The sequence below is a fragment of the Bufo gargarizans genome, chromosome 4 (genome assembly GCF_014858855.1).
Source record: "Bufo gargarizans isolate SCDJY-AF-19 chromosome 4, ASM1485885v1, whole genome shotgun sequence".
In the NCBI taxonomy this organism is placed as follows: domain Eukaryota; kingdom Metazoa; phylum Chordata; class Amphibia; order Anura; family Bufonidae; genus Bufo; species Bufo gargarizans.
In genome coordinates, this window is record NC_058083.1 from 264,796,977 (window position 1) to 264,816,932 (window position 19,956).

Below are 19,956 nucleotides of genomic sequence, written 5' to 3' on the forward strand. Positions count from 1 at the left end.
GAGGACCTTTCACTCGTATACAAACTAAAAACTAACTCTATCTGTGGGTAGAGCGGCGCCCAGGGGTGCCCCTGCACTTACTAGTATGCCTAGGCGCCGCTCCGTTCGCCCGGTATAGGCTCCGGTGTCTCAGCTCCGTCTGTTGTACTGGACTGATTTTTTGTAGGAGGCGTGTACCTTGCTGCAGTGCTGGCCAATCGCAGCGCACAGCTCATAGACTGTAATTACCGTAATTACGGTGATAAATTTTGGAATACATACACCTTTTTTGTAATTTTGTATTTAACTTTTGGGGCAGAGTGACCAAAAAATGGTGAATTGCGCATCTTTTTCCGATGTGGCACATTTTTATATTTTAATAGTAATATCATTTTTGAATGTGGTGATACTGATTGTTTATTTTTTATAGTTTGTGTAAAATAGGAAAGTGGGATGATCTGAATTTTTTCTTTTTTTTCTTTTACATATTTTTTTTTTTTACTGTAATTTACTGTACAGAACTGTAATTTGTAACCCCCTTTGCACATGTGATCTTCAGATCGCTTGTACCATAGTATATTATTGCAGTCTATGGAATTATGACAGGCTGCCTATCAGGTTATGGCTCCGCAGGCAGCTTCATGTGACGGCACTGGGAGCCTTCACAAGGCCCCAGGCTGCCATAGCAACTGAGGGAGGGAGCCTTCTCCTTCTCCCTTTGTTTAGCTGCTTGGACGCCACGGTCATTATTTAAGTGCTATTATGTTAGGGGGTGCGCAAGGAGGCAATAGGGCTGTCCAGTTTCATTATAAGTTTGACCTCTGACACTTAAAGGGAATCTGTCACCTATTTTGACCATAAAAAAACGTTAAAATAGCAATGTGCAATAAAGTACCTTCATTCCAGCATGTGTCCTCTTTCTTTTATTCAACTTTTCATTCAGGTGAAAAAGCGATTTTTCTGATATGCGAATCAAGTCTCAAGGTGCCCAGAGGGGCGTTATTACTCTGCTCTACTGCCCAGTAACACCCCCTGCAGTGCCCAGCCCGCCTTTCTTCCAAGCCCAGCACGCCTCCTAAGAAATAAATGTACTCCTACATCCTTGCCGAACGGCACCGCCCCCTCCACTACGTCATTTAATTTATTCACTGCACCGTCCTTGCTTCCTCCTCTCTTGACCTCCGAAATCCTGCGCAGTATCGCTGACTGCCTGCGCCTGTACGATACTCCTGCTCCAGAGGGCAACAGCGTTCTGATTACGGCACTGGGCTCGGCGCATGCCCAGTGACACTATTGAGGCTGTTGCCCTCAGGAGCAGGAGTATTGTACAGGCGCAGGCAGTCAGCGATACTGCGGCTGCACGGGATTTCGGAGGCCAAGAGAGGAGGAAGCAAGGACGGTGCAGTGAATAAATTAAATGACGTAGTGGAGGGGGCGGCGCCGTAGGCCAAGAAAGGAGGAAGCAAGGACGGTGCAGTGAATAAATTAAATGACGTAGTGGAAGGGGCGGCGCCGTTCGGCAAGGATGTAAGAGTACATTTATTTATTAGGAGGCGTGCTGGGCTTGGAAGAAAGGCGGGCTGGGCACTAGAGCAGAGTAATAACACCCCTCTGGGCACCTTGAGACTTAATTTGCATATCAGAAAAATCGCTTTGTCATCTGAATGAAAAGTTGAATAAAAGAAAGAGGACACATGCTGGAATGACGGTACTTTATTACACATTGCTATGTTACCGGTTTTATATGGTCAAAATAGGTGACAGATTCCCTTTAATGCTTTTAAAATAAAAATAATTATATACTCCCCTCTTTCTCCATGCATCGCTGGTCCATTCCTCCCCCAGTTGTTTGTATAGTAGGTTGCAGCAGTGATATGCAGTTATACAGCACATGACCACTACAGCAAATCACTGAGACCACTGAGGTCGCACACTGTATTCCTGCTCATTGCCACCACACCCAACAGCAGGGGAGAGGACTGGCAGCACCAGAAAAAGAGGCGAGTATGTAATAATTTTATATTAAGCATTAGTTGGCATAGGACAGATGTATAATTGGACAACGTCTTTAATGAAGAACACCTTGCAGTAGATGGAGCAGATTGTCCTATCCTGCTATTGCTGCTATGGTCTAATTCTGAGGTCTTCAATAATTCCAGCATTGATCCAGTCTTGTGTTTTTATCCTGAAGGCTTGCCACAGGTTAATCTTTTTGATATACTGTATAAGCCTTTTTAACATTTTGTATCTTGTGAGTACAACAATAAAGCACTTTTATGGGAATTGAATCCTAGCTGTGTGTGAAATTTAATGAATAACTGGAGATTGCAGGTGGAAACTCAAGGTAACCACTAACATATGTAAAATAATATTTTATGTTTCTAGTGTCCATGGACTTTAAATAAGTGGAAGCTGTTCTGTTTCCAGCCAGCGTTAATTCATAAAATTCATATATATTTTTTAAAGCTGTCAGCTTTTTTTTTTTTTATATTACTATTGATCTATTTGTACTCCAGTCATGACTAAAGAGAAGTGTCTAACTAAGGGCTCTTTCACACTTGCGTTCTTTTCTTCCGGCATAGAGTTCCGTCGTCGGGGCTCTATGCCGGAAGAATCCTGATCAGTTTTATCCTAATGCATTCTGAATGGAGTGAAATTAGTTCAGGATGCATCAGGATGTCTTCAGTTCCAGAACAGAACGTTTTTTGGCCGGAGAAAATACCGCAGCATGCTGCGCTTTTTGCTCCGGCCAAAAATCCTGAAGACGTGCCGCAAGGCCGGATCCGGAATTAATGCCCATTGAAAGGCATTGATCTGGATCCGGCTTTAAGCTAAACGTCGTTTCGGCGCATTGCCGGATACGACATTTAGCTTTTTCTGAATGGTTACCATGGCTGCCGAGACGCTAAAGTCCTGGCAGCCATGGTAAAGTGTAGTCGGGAGCGGGGGAGCAGCATACTTACCATCCGTGCGGCTCCCGGGGTGCTCCAGAGTGACGTCAGGACGCCCCAAGCGCATGGATCACGTGATCGCATGGCACGTCATCCATGTGCATGGGGCGCTCTGACGTCATTCTGGAGCGCCCCGGGAGCCGCGCGGACTGTAAGTATACTGCTCCCCCGCTCCCCGCTCCTATTATGGCAACCAGGACTTTAATAGCTTCCTGGCTGCCATAGTAACACTGAAAGCATTTTGAAGATGGATCCGTCTTCAAATGCTTTTAGTACACTTGCGTTTTTCCGGATCCAGCGTGTAATTCCGGCAAGTGGAGTACACGCCGGATCCGGACAACGCAAGTGTGAAAGAGGCCTAAGATAAGATAAGATAAGATGCCTTTATTGTCACTGTACAATACAATGTAATAAAATGTACAATACAATGGAATGCTGTTTGGAGCAATCCTACATGCCATGGACAGAGGAACAAGAACTGACATTGAAACTAAAGCATTACACTAGAAAAAAACATAACCTTGCACTAGAAGGCATTACTATTGACAGTTCACAGCATATATATAGTAAGTGCTTGTGAGTATATACAGGGAGTGCAGAATTATTAGGCAAGTTGTAATTTTGAGGATTAATTTTATTATTGAACAACCATGTTCTCAATGAACCCAAAAAACTCATTAATATCAAAGCTGAATATTTTTGGAAATAGTTTTTAGTTTGTTTTTAGTTTTAGCTATTTTAGGGGGATATCTGTGTGTGCAGGTGACTATTACTGTGCATGATTATTATGCAACTTAACAAAAAACAAATATATACCCATTTCAATTATTTATTTTTACCAGTGAAACCAATATAACATCTCAACATTCACAAATATAAATTTCTGACATAAAAAACAAAACAAAAAACAAATCAGTGACCAATATAGCCACCTTTCTTTGCAAGGACACTCAAAAGCCTGCCATCCATGGATTCTGTCAGTGTTTTGATCTGTTCACCATCAACATTGCGTGCAGCAGCAACCACAGCCTCCCAGACACTGTTCAGAGAGGTGTACTGTTTTCCCTCCTTGTAAATCTCACATTTGATGATGGACCACAGGTTCTCAATGGGGTTCAGATCAGGTGAACAAGGAGGCCATGTCATTAGTTTTTCTTCTTTTATACCCTTTCTTGCCAGCCACGCTATGGAGTACTTGGACGCGTGTGATGGAGCATTGTCCTGCATGAAAATCATGTTTTTCTTGAAGGATGCAGACTTCTTCCTGTACCACTGCTTGAAGAAGGTGTCTTCCAGAAACTGGCAGTAGGACTGGGAGTTGAGCTTGACTCCATCCTCAACCCGAAAAGGCCCCACAAGCTCATCTTTGATGATACCAGCCCAAACCAGTACTCCACCTCCACCTTGCTGGCATCTGAGTCGGACTGGAGCTCTCTGCCCTTTACCAATCCAGCCACGGGCCCATCCATCTGGCCCATCAAGACTCACTCTCATTTCCTCAGTCCATAAAACCTTAGAAAAATCAGTCTTGAGATATTTCTTGGCCCAGTCTTGACGTTTCAGCTTGTGTGTCTTGTTCAGTGGTGGTCGTCTTTCAGCCTTTCTTACCTTGGCCATGTCTCTGAGTATTGCACACCTTGTGCTTTTGGGCACTCCAGTGATGTTGCAGCTCTGAAATATGGCCAAACTGGTGGCAAGTGGCATCTTGGCAGCTGCACGCTTGACTTTTCTCAGTTCATGGGCAGTTATTTTGCGCCTTGGTTTTTCCACACGCTTCTTGCGACCCTGTTGACTATTTTGAATGAAACGCTTGATTGTTCGATGATCACGCTTCAGAAGCTTTGCAATTTTAAGAGATATCTCACTATTTTTGACTTTTCTGAGCCTGTCAAGTCCTTCTTTTGACCCATTTTGCCAAAGGAAAGGAAGTTGCCTAATAATTATGCACACCTGATATAGGGTGTTGATGTCATTAGACCACACCCCTTCTCATTACAGAGATGCACATCACCTAATATGCTTAATTGGTAGTAGGCTTTTGAGCCTATACAGCTTGGAGTAAGACAACATGCATAAAGAGGATGATGTGGTCAAAATACTCATTTGCCTAATAATTCTGCACTCCCTGTATACACTGATTCAGACACCACTGCAGACAAGAGGTCACCATGGGGTCATGAATGCAGCAGTCACTTTCTGTCTGTGGTAGTTTCTATCCTAGGAAGGGGCAATAATCTCCGAGCATTTAGGAGACGGATTGCTTTGGGGTAAAAGCTGTTCTTCAGCCTAGTGGTGCGGGCATGTAGGGCTCTAAGATGCCTACCAGAGGGTAGGGGAATGAAAAGGCTGTGGCCGGGGTGAGTTGGATCCCCGCAGATAATTTTTGCCCTATTGCTGCAGCGAGCAGTGAAGATGTCATCCAGTGATGGTAACTGAGTACCAGTGATTCTGCCAGCCATTCTGATGATGCGCTTGAGGGTCTTCTTGTCCTCAGAAGAGCAGCCGGAGTACCACACTGTAATGCAGTAAGTGATAACAGATTCTATGGTACACCTGTAAAAATTGACAAACAGCTGTTTTGGGAGTTGTGCTTTCTTCAGACTCCTCAGAAAATAAAGCCTCTGAAGGCCTTTTTTTGGTAATTTCTGTTGTGTTTTTTATCCATGACAGGTCCACTCCTGACTAATATGAACTCCCAAGAATCTGAAACTTTAAACTATCTCCACGTTTCCACCATTAATGCTAATGGGATGGTGTCCATTTAATTTCTTCTTCCTAAAATCCAGAATTAGCTCCTTTGTTTTCTTGGTATTGAGTATGAGGTGGTTGTTCTTACTCCATCTTTCTAGGTTATCAACCTCTTTCCTATAGGCTGTTCATCATTGTTGGAGATTAGGCCTATCACGGTCGTGTCATCTGCAAATTTTATAATGGTATTGGTATTGTGAATAGGTTTACAGTCATTTGTGAAGAGGGAGTAAAGGAGAGGGCTAAACACACAGCCTTGCGGTACCCCAGTGTTTAGTGTTAAGGATGAAGAAAAGTGCTTGCCCACGCGTACGATTTGTGGTCTTTTTGTAAGAAAATCCAGTATCCAGTTGCACAGGTGTGAGCTGAGACCCAAGTTGTTCAGTTTTGTTGCCAACTTGTTGGGAGGGATGGTGTTAACGGCCGAGCTGTAATCAATGAACAGCATCCGCACATAGCTGTCTCTCTGCTCCAGGTGTGACAACTAGCAAGTTGTGCCATGTGCAACTTTTTTTGATTTATACATTTTCCCTCATTTTTTGGCCAACATATGTAGTCATTCATATTTATAAGATAATTCCTCCCCCATTGTGTTCTGAATAGGCAATGCTAATTCAGGAGATGTGGTGTTTGGTTCATCAGCAAAAAGGCAGCCTATAGATCACTTTATTCTGTAAAACTCTTTACCTCTGCTGATTCTACTACTATGTCTCCATCTTGCTTTTGGCAAGTTGAGAGATCCCTAAATATCTATGTCTATACATGTGGTGTCATACAGTGCTATGGGCTGTGTGCATTGCTCTTCCGCTAATAACTGCTCACACAGTAAGTCAGCAGTTGGCGGTTTTTACTTCAGATGCACAGATGTTCTTCAGCTACAGTACGCCATAAAAATGTCATACTCTCTAAACAACGCCTTTAACATGTATACAATTTACATATAAAATGTAAAAACGTATAACTACATTAGTACCGTAGTTCTTATTTTATACTCCTCCTGAATTACCATCTGTATCGGGCCCCTTTCCAACAAGCGATGCAAATTATGTCAGGATCTGTTCAAGGAAAAACTGATGGTTTTGCACACCAGTTCAATCAGTTTTTCTGCAATTGCATTTAGTGTGTACGTTTATTCGCCATCCAGACTGCATGCGTTTTTTACTCACTTGAAGAAAAAAATCAAGAATTACATTCAACTTCTCCTACCAATAATCAGTGACGACACATTGGATCTGGATGCCTTCCATTTTTCACGCAAGCCTCATTCACTTCTTTGGAGTCAGAGCTGCATGAAAACGCACAATATAGAACATGCTGCGATTTTTCCTGAACGCAGTGATGATGTGTGAGAACGACGCTCATGCACATAGACCCATTGAAATGAATGGATCAGGATTCAGTCCATATACTATGCGTTTTCTACACTCATCACATCTGGATGGAAAACTCGCTTCTGTGAAAGAGACCTTAGGGCTATGTTCAGACAGTCATAACACTGTTTGCTTTGAATTTTTTGTGCCAATAATGGGATTTAAAATTAGCTTTCGGAATGGCTTGTTTTATTTATTGTCTGAGTTGTCTGAGACAAATAAAAATCTGGCAAGCCACCGAATACTATGAAATAAAAAATGATGTGTCTGTTTACTTCTATTCTGGAGCCATTCTCTGCGTTGCCAGTCTTCCTGCAACTGTGGCGTGCAGGCTATGCGACATAAGTGTGCCGCTGTGGACAGTGATTTTCTGCTTTGGTCGTGTCATTCACCTGCGTGTTATTACTGCAGTCTTTAAACAGAGAGACGGACCAGACCAGTGCCACAGAATGGCGCCTGAGAAAGAGGTCAATACAGTATCTAATTATTATTATTTTTTTATATACCATTTGGGCGCATTAGAATTTTTACTTTTCTCAGAGAACCCATTTAAACATGTGGCGATCTGACCTTTTTCTTAGCACTAAATATACAGCCCAACCTAGCCGTATTCTGGCCGTCTAAATACAACCTTATTGCACAGGGTTGCATTCACTTTCTGCAGGCCTAACACTCTGAAATGAAAATGGTTGAGGCCCATAAGGCAGGAGACGGCTATAAGAAGATAGCAAAGCATTTTCAGGTTGCCATTTCCTCAGTTTGAAATGTAATTAAGAAATGGCAGATAACAGGAACAGTGGAGATCAAGTGATGGTCTGGAAGACCAAGAAAAATTTCAGACAGCTGCTCGTAGGATTGCTAGAAAGGCAAATCAGAACCCCCGCTTGACTGCAAAAGATCTTCAGGAGGATTTAGCATACTCTGTAGTTGTGGTATATTGTTCTACTGTGCAGCGACACATGCACAAACATGGCTTTCATGGAAGAGCCATTAGAAGAAAATCTATCCTGCATCCTTACCTTAAAATTCAATGTCAGAATTCTGCAAAATAAAATCTAAGTAAGGCCTCATGCACACGACCGTTGTGTGCATCCGTGGCCGTTGTGCCGTTTTCCGTTTTTTTTCGCGGACCCATTGACTTTCAATGGGTCCGTGGAAAAATCAGAAAATGCACCGTTTTGCAGCCGAGGCCATGATCCGTGTATCCTGTCCGTCAAAAAAAGATGACCTGTCCTATTTTTTTGACGGACACCGGTTCACGGACCCATTCAAGTCAATGGGTCCGTGAAAGAACACGGATGCACACAAGATTGGCATCCGTGTCCGTGATCCGTGGCCGTAGGTTGCTTTCATACAGACGGATCCGAAGATCCGTCTGCATAAAAGCTTTTTCTGATCTAAGTTTTCACTTTGTGAAAACTCATTTCCGACAGTATATTCTAACACAGAAGCGTTCCCATGGTGATGGGGACGCTTCTAGTTAGAATACACTGCGAACTTTGTACAAGACTGCCCCCTGCTGCCTGGCAGCACCCGATCTCTTACAGGGGGATATGATAGCACAATTAACCCCTTCAGGTGCGGCACCTAAAGGGGTTAATTGTACTATCATATTCCCCTGTAAGAGATCACCCCCCCCTCCCCAGTTTGAATATCGTTGGTGGCACAGTGTGCGCCCACCATCCCCCCCCCCTTCCTCCCTCTATAGTTAAAAATCGTTGGTGGCACAGTGTGCGCCCACCATCGCCCCCCCCCCTTCCTCCCTCTATAGTTAAAAATCGTTGGTGGCACAGTGTGCGCCCACCATCGCCCCCCCCTTCCTCCCTCTATAGTTAAAAATCGTTGGTGGCACAGTGTGCGCCCACCATCGGCCCCCCCTCTCTCTATAGTAGTAACAACCATTGGTGGCAGTGTGCGGCCTCCCATTCCCCCACAGTAGAAGATTCATACTTACCTGCTTGCTGCTGCGATGTCTGTGACCGGCCGGGAGCTCCTCCTACTGGTAAGTGACAGTTCTTTAGCAATGCGCCGCACAGACCTTTCACTTACCAGTAGGTGGAGCTCCCGGCCGGTCACAGACATCGCAGCAGCAAGCAGGTAAGTATGAATCTTCTACAATTGTACTATTGCTAAGTAACCATGGCAACCAGGGATGCAGTAGCTTCCTGGTTGCCATGGTTACCGATCGGAGCCCCAGCGATTAAACTGGGACTCCGATCGGAACTCCGCTGCCACCAATGATGGGGGGGGAATGGGAGGCCGCACACTGCCACCAATGGTTGTTACTACTATAGGGAGAGGGGGGGCCGATGGTGGGCGCACACTGTGCCACCAACGATTTTTAACTATACAGGGAGGAAGGGGGGGCGATGGTGGGCGCACACTGTGCCACCAACGATTTTTAACTATACAGGGAGGAAGGGGGGGGGGCGATGGTGGGCGCACACTGTGCCACCAACGATTTTTAACTATAGAGGGAGGAAGGGGGGGGGGGCGATGGTGGGCGCACACTGTGCCACCAACGATATTCAAACTGGGGAGGGGGGGGGGCTGCCCCCTGCTGCCTGGCAGCCCTGATCTCTTACAGTGCGGCACCTGAGGAGTTAATTGTGCTGATCACGGCCCCCTGTAAGAGATCGGGTGCTGCCAGGCAGCAGGGGGCAGTCATGTACACAGTTTTTCAGTGTATTCTAACCTGAAGCGTCCCCATCACCATGGGAACGCCTCTGTGTTAGAATATACTGTCGGAAATGAGTCTCACGATGTAGCTCATATCCGACAGTATATTCTAACATAGAGGAGTTCCCATGGTGATGGGGACGCTTCAAGTTATGTTCGGGTGTCCGCCTGGCCGTGCGGAGGCAAGTGGATCCGTCCAGACTTATAATGTAAGTCAATGGGGACGGATCCGTTTGAAGATGACACACTGTGGCTCAATTTTTAAACGGATCCGTCCCCCATTGACTTTCAATGTAAAGTCTGAACGGATCCGTCTGAGGCTATTTTCACACTTTAGAAATGTTTTAACAATATAATGCAGACGGATCCGCTCTGAACGGAGCCACCGTCTGCATTATATGAACGCAAGTGTGAAAGTAAAGGGACTCCTGACTTTACATTGAAAGTCAATGAGGACGGATCCGTTTGCAATTGCACCATATTGTGTCAACATCAAACGGATCCGTCCCCATTGACTTGCATTGTAATTCAGGACGGATCCGTTTGGCTCCGCACGGCCAGGCGGACGCCAAAACGACTTTTTTTTCATGTCCGTGGATCCTCCAAAAATCAAGGAAGACCCACGGACGAAAAAACGGTCACGGATCACGGACCCACGGACCCCGTTTTTGCGGACTGTGAAAAAAAACTGTCGTGTGCATGAGGCCTAAGCCTGATGCATTTCAGCCCTGTTGACTGATGAGGTTAAAATAAAACTCTTTGGCCACAATGAGCAAAGGTATCACAGAATTTCATGAAAAGAACACCTCTCCAACCTTTAAGCATAGGGGTGGATCAATCATGCTTTGGGGTTGTGTTGCAGCCAATGGCATGTGGAACATTTCATGGATAGATGGAAGAATAGATTCAATGATATCCTAGTAATTTCTAGAATAAACATCAACTGTAAAAAAGATGAAGTTCAAAAGAGGATGGCTTCTACAAATGGATAATGATCCTAAACACACCTCAAAAGGCAGGAGTTGAAGGTATTACCATGGCCCTTACAACGCCCCCCCCCCCCCCCACAGTTCCCTGAACATCATAAAAAAATCTGTGTATAGACCTCAAAAGAGCAGTGCATGCAAGATGGCCCCGATATCTCACAGAACTGGAAGACTTTTGCAAGGCAGAATGGGTGAAAATCACTGAAACAAGAACTGAATACTCTTGGCTGTCTACAAAAAGCATTTACATGCTGTGATACATACTAACCATGCAGGGTGCCTAAAGTTTTGCTTCCGGACCTTTTTCTTTTTTTGTTACTTTGAAAATGTAAAAGAAAAAAAAATTTTTTTTTTGCTTAAAATACAAAGGGAATGTGCCATTAAATTATCAATCTTCAACTTTCTTAACTGTTCACAATAACAGTAATTGTGATCAGGGGTGCTCAGACTTTTGCATGCCACTGTGTATTTAAAATGAGAATGATGGGTAAAGATGAAATTAGCAGTATTCAAAAAGGATAGGAGCTAAAAACCATACACTATAATTTATAGGCCCCATAGCAAAATAAAATTGGGCCCCCAGCCACCTAGTGTAATCATTTTTTGCCACTTATGCTGCAGTTTTAAGTAGAGGTATTTATAATTGCACCAAATATCAGAAATCCCACATTATAGCTAAAAGACACTATGCTGTTTCCACACAAAAAGGTGCAAACTCTCGTACCTGATTGGGCCCTGTAGAAAATGCTATTTCTATAGTATACACCCAAGCTGTAGGGAGTCATTTATCAAACTGGTGAAGTAGAACTGGCTCAAAGGAGCTGTCCAAAATGAAAGGTGGAATCTGATTGGTTGCTATGGGCAACTAAGCCAGTTTTCCTATACACCAGTTTTGATAAATGACCCCCATAATGTTTAAATCTTCTGCCATTCCAAAGTACAGCCTGTCTCAACCTAATAAAGCAAGTTGATTTCACACATCCACAGAGCGATAACTCTGGGGGACGGCTCCGATGCATGCCTCCTTGTAGGAATACATCCCTCATTGACTGAAATAAAAAAATTTTTACCACTGGTTGAAAAAATTCAAAAGAAGCCCTGTGTAAGCCGAATGCACACGGCCGTGAGTGGGTCCGTGGTAACCCGGCCTGGATTCCTGCTGAGAGCAGGAGCGCACGGCGTCATTGGTTGCTATGACGCCGTGCGCTTCATGCAGCCGCTGCACTACAGTAATACACTGGTATAGCTCATACCAGTGTATTACTGTAGTGCAGTGGCGGCATGAAGCGCACAGGGCGTCATGGCAACCAATGACGCCGTGCGCTCCTGCTCCTGTAGATTGCAATACCGGATCCGTCTCTCCGGTGTCATCTGGAAAAACGGATACAGTATTTATTTTTAAAGTTCTGCGCATGTGCAGGCCAGAATACCGGATCCGGCACTAATACATTCCAATGGAAAAAAATGCCGGCAAGTGTGCTGCATTCTGCATTTTTTTTCTCCGTCCAAATACCGTAAAAGGACTGACCTGAAGACATCCTGATGCATCCTTTCCATTCAGAATGCATTAGGATAAAACTGATCAGTTTTTTTTCCGGCATTGAACCCCTAGGATGGAACTCAATGCCGGAAAACTTTGACGCCAGTGTGAAAGTACCCTTACTTCACCACAAATCACTTCAGTATGTAACTTGTCAATTATTGAATGTTTTCCAGGTAAAGACAGAGTTTTCAACACCCCCTTGTGTGAACAGGGAATTGTTGGATTTGGCATTGGTGTTGCGGTTACTGGCGCTACCTCGATTGCTGAGATCCAGTTTGCAGACTACATATATCCAGCATTTGATCAGGTTTGTACACCCAGGGAATACAGAGTTGACATCTTAACTTCCTTGCCAAGCGTAAATGTCTAAGTATAAACCTCCGTCATTTGACTCCACATGAGATTGCTTACTCATTTCTAGGGTAGAAATAATGAGACTTTTTATTTACAGGTGTAATCATTTTTTTCACCAAAAATAAGTGTGTTTGCACCTTACAGATGAATCTGTTTTTATAGTAGTGGCATTCTGCTAGAAAACATCTGCTTTATGCCCCATTCACCCAACTGTGGCAGTTTTTTTCCGGATCTGCAAGGCACGGACATCAGTGTGTTGCTGCCAAAGATAGGATATGTCTTCAATGTGCTTCCAGGTCTGTGCAGCTGCGCCACAATAGATGGAACATGTCTTATCTCTGACCGCAATTTTTTGGATCGCATACCCATTGAAGTTAATGGTACTGCACTCTGATGTGGCGTGGGTCCGTATCTTGCGGATCTGAAAATTATGGACGGGGGGCACTATTCTGGGGGGTGCTAATGGGGGCATTATTAATTTTGAGGGCGCTAATGGCAGCATTATTAATTCTAGGGGGCACTAATTGAGGCATTAATATAACTGGGGGCATTATTAATTCTGGGGGTGCTAATTGGGGCATTATTAATTCTGGGAGGGCACTAATGGAGGCATAACTGTTACTGGGGGCACCAATGGGGGGCATTATCTATTCTGTGGGGCACTAATGGGGGCATTATTAATACTGGGAGGCACATTATGACATAGCGACTTCACAGCCCGTGTTAAGCCATGCCCCCACAACCAACACCGCCTTTGGGATGTGTCTTCACTTAACTCTATATGCACCTGTGCTTAGATCCTGTCACACTGAACACGGTGTCTGAGCTGAAGACAACATGTTATAGGGCAGGAGGAGCTGAACATGTTGATATACAGTTTTATAGGAAAAGAAACTGTAAAATTAGTAATTTATTTATTTAAATTCCTACTCATTCTGGACTTTGAAGTCCTAGTAGGCGGTTCTATCAATGATTGACAGCCTGTCCTCTATGACTGTGTATACACAGATAGCTGTCAGTCACTGATAGGACCGTCTCCTCAGACTTCAAAGCCCAGAATGAGTAGGAATTTAAATGAATCAATTACAAGTTTTAATGAATCTTTTCCTTAAAAACGATATATTGATCTGCTCAGCTCCTCCTGCTCACATGCTGCTTGCAGCTCAGACAACAGGTTCACCGCGGCAGGTTCCCTTTTAATAAGTAATTTTCTGGCTTGCTGACTTATAAAAGAGAGCGTTCCGAGCATGCTGTGTGTCATGTACAGATATCATTGTGCAGGGAGGGGGAGGAGTCATTATCATATAACAGAAGTATTACCTTTCATTGAAATCCTCTTCGATAACAAAATACATGCTAAAGTCCTCATACATATTATATTATGGTCTTTACTTGTTAGATACGCCACCTGCAGAGGTTTCTGGCAGCGACTTTCCCTGCACTCTCCGTATAGATATAGCAAAGAATTGCTGACTTAACGCAAAACAGCTTTTAAAATGAGCGTATTCATACTGTGTTTTATCATTCAGAGTGGATTACAAAAAGTGAATAAAAGAAAGGATTGATATAGTCCGACACCGATCCCCTGCTGCCTTAACAGTGGCCTCTACAGCGGCCTGCCTCCTTAACAGTAACATCCACAGTGAATGCCTACACAGCGCCCACCCATTTAACAGTGACCTCCACAGCTCCCTGCCCCTTTAATGCTAGGGCTACACGACGACATGTGTCGTGCAACATTTTGTCTCAACTATTTTTATAATGATAGGCTATGGTGACATGCGACATACTGCGACGCGACAGTTGCAAAATCCATCCAAGATGTTTTTTTTTCTGTGACTGTCGCGTCGCAGTCGCAGCATGTCACATGTGGCAGTGCAACAGCATAGACTATTATTATAAAAATTGTCTCACGAAATTGGTGCAACATCAATGTCGCGCGACACATGTAGCAGTGTAGTTGTGCCCTATTGCTGGGTTGTTATGGAAACCTGTAGTAAAACTGTGTGTATGTGGAGGCTAAGGTCCTGCAAGCTTCTGTTGGCTGATAAGGGTCATGTGACCGTGTGTATGGCAGTTGGGATATGAAGAGAAAGACATGCAGGCTTGTATTGGCTAATGCAGATATTTTTGGGGAATATCTCAGGAACGGTACGTGCTAGAGAGCTGTGACCCCCCACAAGATTTCTTTCCAGGTAGCAAGGGCTGTGTTTACCAAGTTTAGTTGACATTGATGGTTGTGTTTTTGAGTGATCACAAAACATACATACATACATATATGTCCATATATATATATATATATATATATATATATATATTCCAAATCGTAAAACACTACCGATTGTCTTAGTGATCTTAATCATAGAACAAGCTGTAGTATTTTTCCATATATCCATTGTTAATTGATAATGGCCCTGTGGTATTCACAAAACTTTATGGCCATCATTAATCAACAGTCAAATGACAATGTTTTTCTTAAAAAGTTAATTTAAAGACCATGCATGTCTGCATGGTTTTTGGCTGCTACATGGAACCCTATCTGAGCTCCTAACACTGCCAAATAGGTATGTGTTGTATGCCTATCGTAAACCAAGAATAGAACCTGAGAAAATGAACTCTTATTTACTGACACGCTTCAGGCAGATGAATTACGAAGTGTCCCGAGTTATCGGTGGGAGCTGTTGCCCTCCATTCTTGACTGATGTCACCTGGAAAGAACATCAGATGATGCAGGATATGTAAATGAAGAGTGAAGGGGATGAGTATGAGAGGAGTTGCGAAAGATAAGTCTTTAACTTGCGTGTGGCCCATGGATGTTTTAAATGATCGTTTTCTCCAGTATGCTTGGCTTATGATGGATAAAATTGGTGTTTTTTTAACTAGTTTCCCTACCGCCTATTTAGTGATTGTCACAAGCTTATGGGGGTTACGACTGATGATCGGATCCACTTTAAATGTATCTTCGATTTGGGTATTATGTCTGCTTGTATGAGGATTTATTAAATTGTACATAAATTGTAAAAATCAACACAAACAATACAACAACATTATTTAATATGGACATCCATCTTGTGCTATCTGTCAGCAGTTTTGACAAAAAAAAAATGATAGAAAACTGCTCACAGCACTAGTTGGGAGAGCAGGATAAATGTTTTACGTAGCTTTTATTATTATTATTAGCAGTAATACTAATGTGAATATATATTTTATTCTTCTGCCGATACCTTGGAGGTAGAACTTCAGTGTGAAGTGCCCTCTGCAGTGAGGTGCAGCTCAATGCTGCAGGCACTTTACATTGAAGCACTGTCTCCTGGACACTTGCAGGAGCAGAACCTGACCGAATAAAGGTTCACATTTGCACTACTACAGATAAAAGTTCAGTAAAAGGTATGTTGGTTTCACTCTTCCTGGCCCTTACCTAGCTTGGTCAGCACTTTTGCATGATTAAAACTGCTGATAGACTCCCTTTAATCTAATGGCTGTTTGCATGCAGGAAGGCTATCCATCAATGACTTTAACTATGTAGAAATGAAAAAATAGAATTTTTATTAAACCTTTAAGGTGCAAATACATAATAATTGTTTCAATGTATTTTGTTTGTTTTCTTGTGTATACACGTGAAGCTGCATGGGGGGGGCACCACACGGTGGTGAGATGCTGTTTTTGATCACTGTGGGCAGTAGAAAATATAATGCAGACAGCAGAAAGGAGGCAAAACCACAGAAAATGGAGACCACAATTATTGCAAGCTTCTCATATAGTGAACCTCATTGTTTTGAAGGGGTTTTCCAGATCCCCTATATTGATATAATGATATATAATGATCAATCCTCAAGATAGGTCATCAATACTTGATTATTGGAAGTCCAACTCCCAGTACCCCCGCCATTCTGCTCTGGTGAGCAATGTGACCTGCTTAAAGCATACAAAGCACAGCCCCGTCCATCATATAGCGACAGTGCGTGGCATTGCAGCTCAGATCCATTGACTTGACTTGAATGAGACTGAGCTGCAACTAGGCTATGTGACCTATGAACTTTGTCACTGGGCTAGGAAGAGGCTGTGGTGCTCACCGGAGTTCAATGATCTCTTGAAACAGCTGAGCTACAGGGGTGCCGAGAGTCTGATCCCTTCCACCAATCACATATTAATGACCTATCGTAAGGTGATCAGTATACAAGATTTGAAAAACCCCAAGTGATTGTGATGGAATGGGGCCCCTTTTGAAGATTTGTAATAAGAATCCACTTTTACATGTTGTGCAAAACACAGATATCTGTCACTTGTTTATGTGTTATAGATAAAATGTTTTATTTCTATCCTGCAGATTGTTAATGAAGCAGCCAAATATCGATATCGATCCGGTGACCTTTTCAATTGTGGGAGCCTGACCATTAGAGCACCATGGGGTTGTGTTGGCCATGGTGCACTTTATCATTCCCAAAGTCCTGAGGCCTTTTTTGCCCATTCTCCTGGTATAAAGGTATGATCAACCTATAACTACTTTTACACTGAGGCAGTAGAGGAGCGTGGGTTGCCAGTGTCCAGGGCAAGCTAAGTATTGCACCCCCTAACCTGTGACATGTGATCACCGGGTCATCTGGAGGAAGTGGCATAGCCACTTTCTCCTTTCACCATGTATCGCTTATTACTAAGCTTTATGCACCGAGCAAAAGATAAGGCAGAAGCTGTAATAAATCACTTCTGTCTTCTCCTCAAGGTCCCTGACAGCTGTAGACCCAAGCCGCTAGATCCTCCTGGCAGCAGTATTGTCCCCTGAAACTGCTCCCCCCACTGGCAGCAGCATTCTCCCCTGACCACCCATCCAACTGGCAGCAGAATAAGGACTTGCCGGGCAGGAACAGTGGGGCTGGAGGTGGAGGGAGAGAACATCTCCTGCAGTTCTGGTAGAAGCTAGAGTGGAGTGTTGACAATAATACTACACTTTTTCAATACACTGGTATTTATGCAGCTTTTACACAGTTACATATCCACAGAAGTATGAAATTAGAAATGCCAAGTTCCTTTTCGCTTAATTTTACAATTTAAATTGGGGTTTACTGTATGTGTCAAAAGATCACTATGTGGTCAGGGACTCGTGATTACATTAATATGCATAACTCAGTCATTACATAGAAATCTAGTTTTCAGAGGTGCAACTTTCAAGACAAAAATAGAGTTTAAATTAATGAAAAAGAAAAAAAATTGGAGGCCTTAATGCCAAGTGTAAGTCATATGTATATTTGTATGCATATAATCTTTGTGTGCCTTAATTTGCTTGTCATGTGCACTGCTTAATTTACAGTGCATGTAAAGCTAGCAACAAATGACTCTTTCCAGTACACATAAAGTATTACAGAATTCCATAAGTAGTCTGTGCACCAGAAATTCAAGCATATGAGCTGCAGCTGCACTCTTTTTTTATACTAGTGTTTGGTGTAAATCTGTCGGGCTTTGGAGGCCATGTCTCTTCTGCTAAGTCCCACCCACTTTTTGCATTGTCCCTGTGTGCTGTACAGGACTTTGAAGAAGCTCTGTCTTCAATAAAGCGATTTACATCTTCCAGCAGTTCTTCTTCACTGATGTGAAACTTGTAGTTAATCTGCTTTTTTTTTTTCTTCCTTTTTTGAGACAACATTTTTTTTTGTTATCTTTATCTTGATAGTTTTGCATCGTTAATTGGCCATAAATTAGATTGCAGATTGTGTAAACTTAGGCTTTCTAGACCTGCTCCACATTTATCATGGTGGCTGATGCTGGATGATAAATGTGGTTGGTAAAGAGATAGCTATTGGTTGACTTAGTTTGAGCCATAATTTTGTCAGGACAAGAATGGTTTTGGTGCTAAATGTCTCATATTAGGCACCTAAGATGCTACACCCCCTTGGCTTGCTAGGTGGAGAGGATTTCTCAAATATTACATGTGCCAGATTGCACCAAAAATGCACTAGTTTGTGTCTAGCTGCATTGACATTAGTAAATGTGGGCCATTCTGTTTAGATATCGATATAATACAGTTGTGACCAGATGTTTTGAGACTGACACACATTTTTGTTTTCATAAACTTTGCTGCTTCAGTGTTTTTAGATCTTTTTGTCAGATGTTTCTATGATATAATAAAATGCTTATAATTGTACTTCAGAACTTTTAATGACAAATGCATAATGTTTATCTAAAGACTCAATATTTCCAGTGTAGACCCTTCTTTTTCAAGACTTATGCAGTTCACCAGGGCATGCTGGAAATCAGCTTCTGGGCCAAATCCTGACTGATGGTAGCCCAATGTTGCCTAATCAGTGCTTGGAGTTTATCATATTTTCTTTGTTATTGTTGGTCCACCATTTTCGTTTTGATGATTGACCACAGGTTCTCAATGGGATTGAGATCTGGGGATTTTCCTGGCCATGGACCCAACATTTCAATGTTTTCTTCAGTGAGTCACTTAGTTATCACTTTTGCCTTATGACCTTGTTCATCACCAAATTGCTCCTGGGCCTTTAAGAGAAGTTGCTCTTGGGGGATGTTTTCATGCCATTCTTTAATCATGGCAGTGTGGCGGAATTGTGAGCGCGTTCTCTCCCTTGGATGATAAGTAACCCCACACATTAATGGTCTCCAGGATGCTTTACTGTTACCAATGATTCATTGGTAGTTCTCCAGTCAGTAATTTTTCCAGATGTTCCAAACAGTCTGAATTGGGCTTCATCAGAGAAAATAACTTTATCTCCAGTCCTCTGCAGCCCAGTCCCTGTAGAATGTCAGTCTGTCCTTCATGTTTTACTTGTAGAGAAGTAGCTTCTTGCTGCCCTTTTTGACATCAGACCATCCTCCAAAAGACGTTACCTCACTGTGGGTACAGATGTACTCGCAACTTCCTGCTGTCATTCCTGAGCAAGCTCTGCCCTGGTGGTGAACCGATCCTGTATCTAAATCATGTTTAGGACACAGTCTAAAGTCCAGCACTTGCTGGACTTTCTTGGGTGTCTTGAAGTCTTCACAGCAATCAAACTTCTCTCCTTTGAAGTTGATGATGATCTGATAAAGGATTGATTTAGGTGCAATTTTACAAGCAGCAATGTGCTTGCCTGTGAAGTCCTTTTGAAGCAAAGCAGTCATAACTGCACATGTTTCATTGGGGGTAAGCATGATGAACAGAAAAATACAATGATTTCGAGAACCCCAATGATTTCAAGAAGCAACCAGTCTGCTCTTCTAAGGCTACTTTCACACTTGCGGTAGCCTTTTCCGGCTGGGGAACAGCCTGCCGGATCTGTGCTACCGCAAGTCCACTGTGGTGGTGGAAGTCCGCTTCAACCCCCTTCACTATTATGGGGACGGGCCGGAGG

General features: G+C 43.2%; 1 protein-coding gene across 1 annotated transcript in view; it reads left to right on the forward strand.

Annotated features, from left to right (window-relative positions):
- Nucleotides 1–19,956, forward strand: part of BCKDHB (branched chain keto acid dehydrogenase E1 subunit beta) — a 198,222-nt gene that overhangs the window by 46,814 nt on the left and 131,452 nt on the right. The window contains exons 4-5 of the mRNA XM_044290010.1: nucleotides 12,430–12,563; nucleotides 16,938–17,093. Of these exons, the coding sequence (XP_044145945.1) occupies nucleotides 12,430–12,563; nucleotides 16,938–17,093 (290 nt within the window). The remainder of the gene's footprint in view (nucleotides 1–12,429; nucleotides 12,564–16,937; nucleotides 17,094–19,956) is intronic.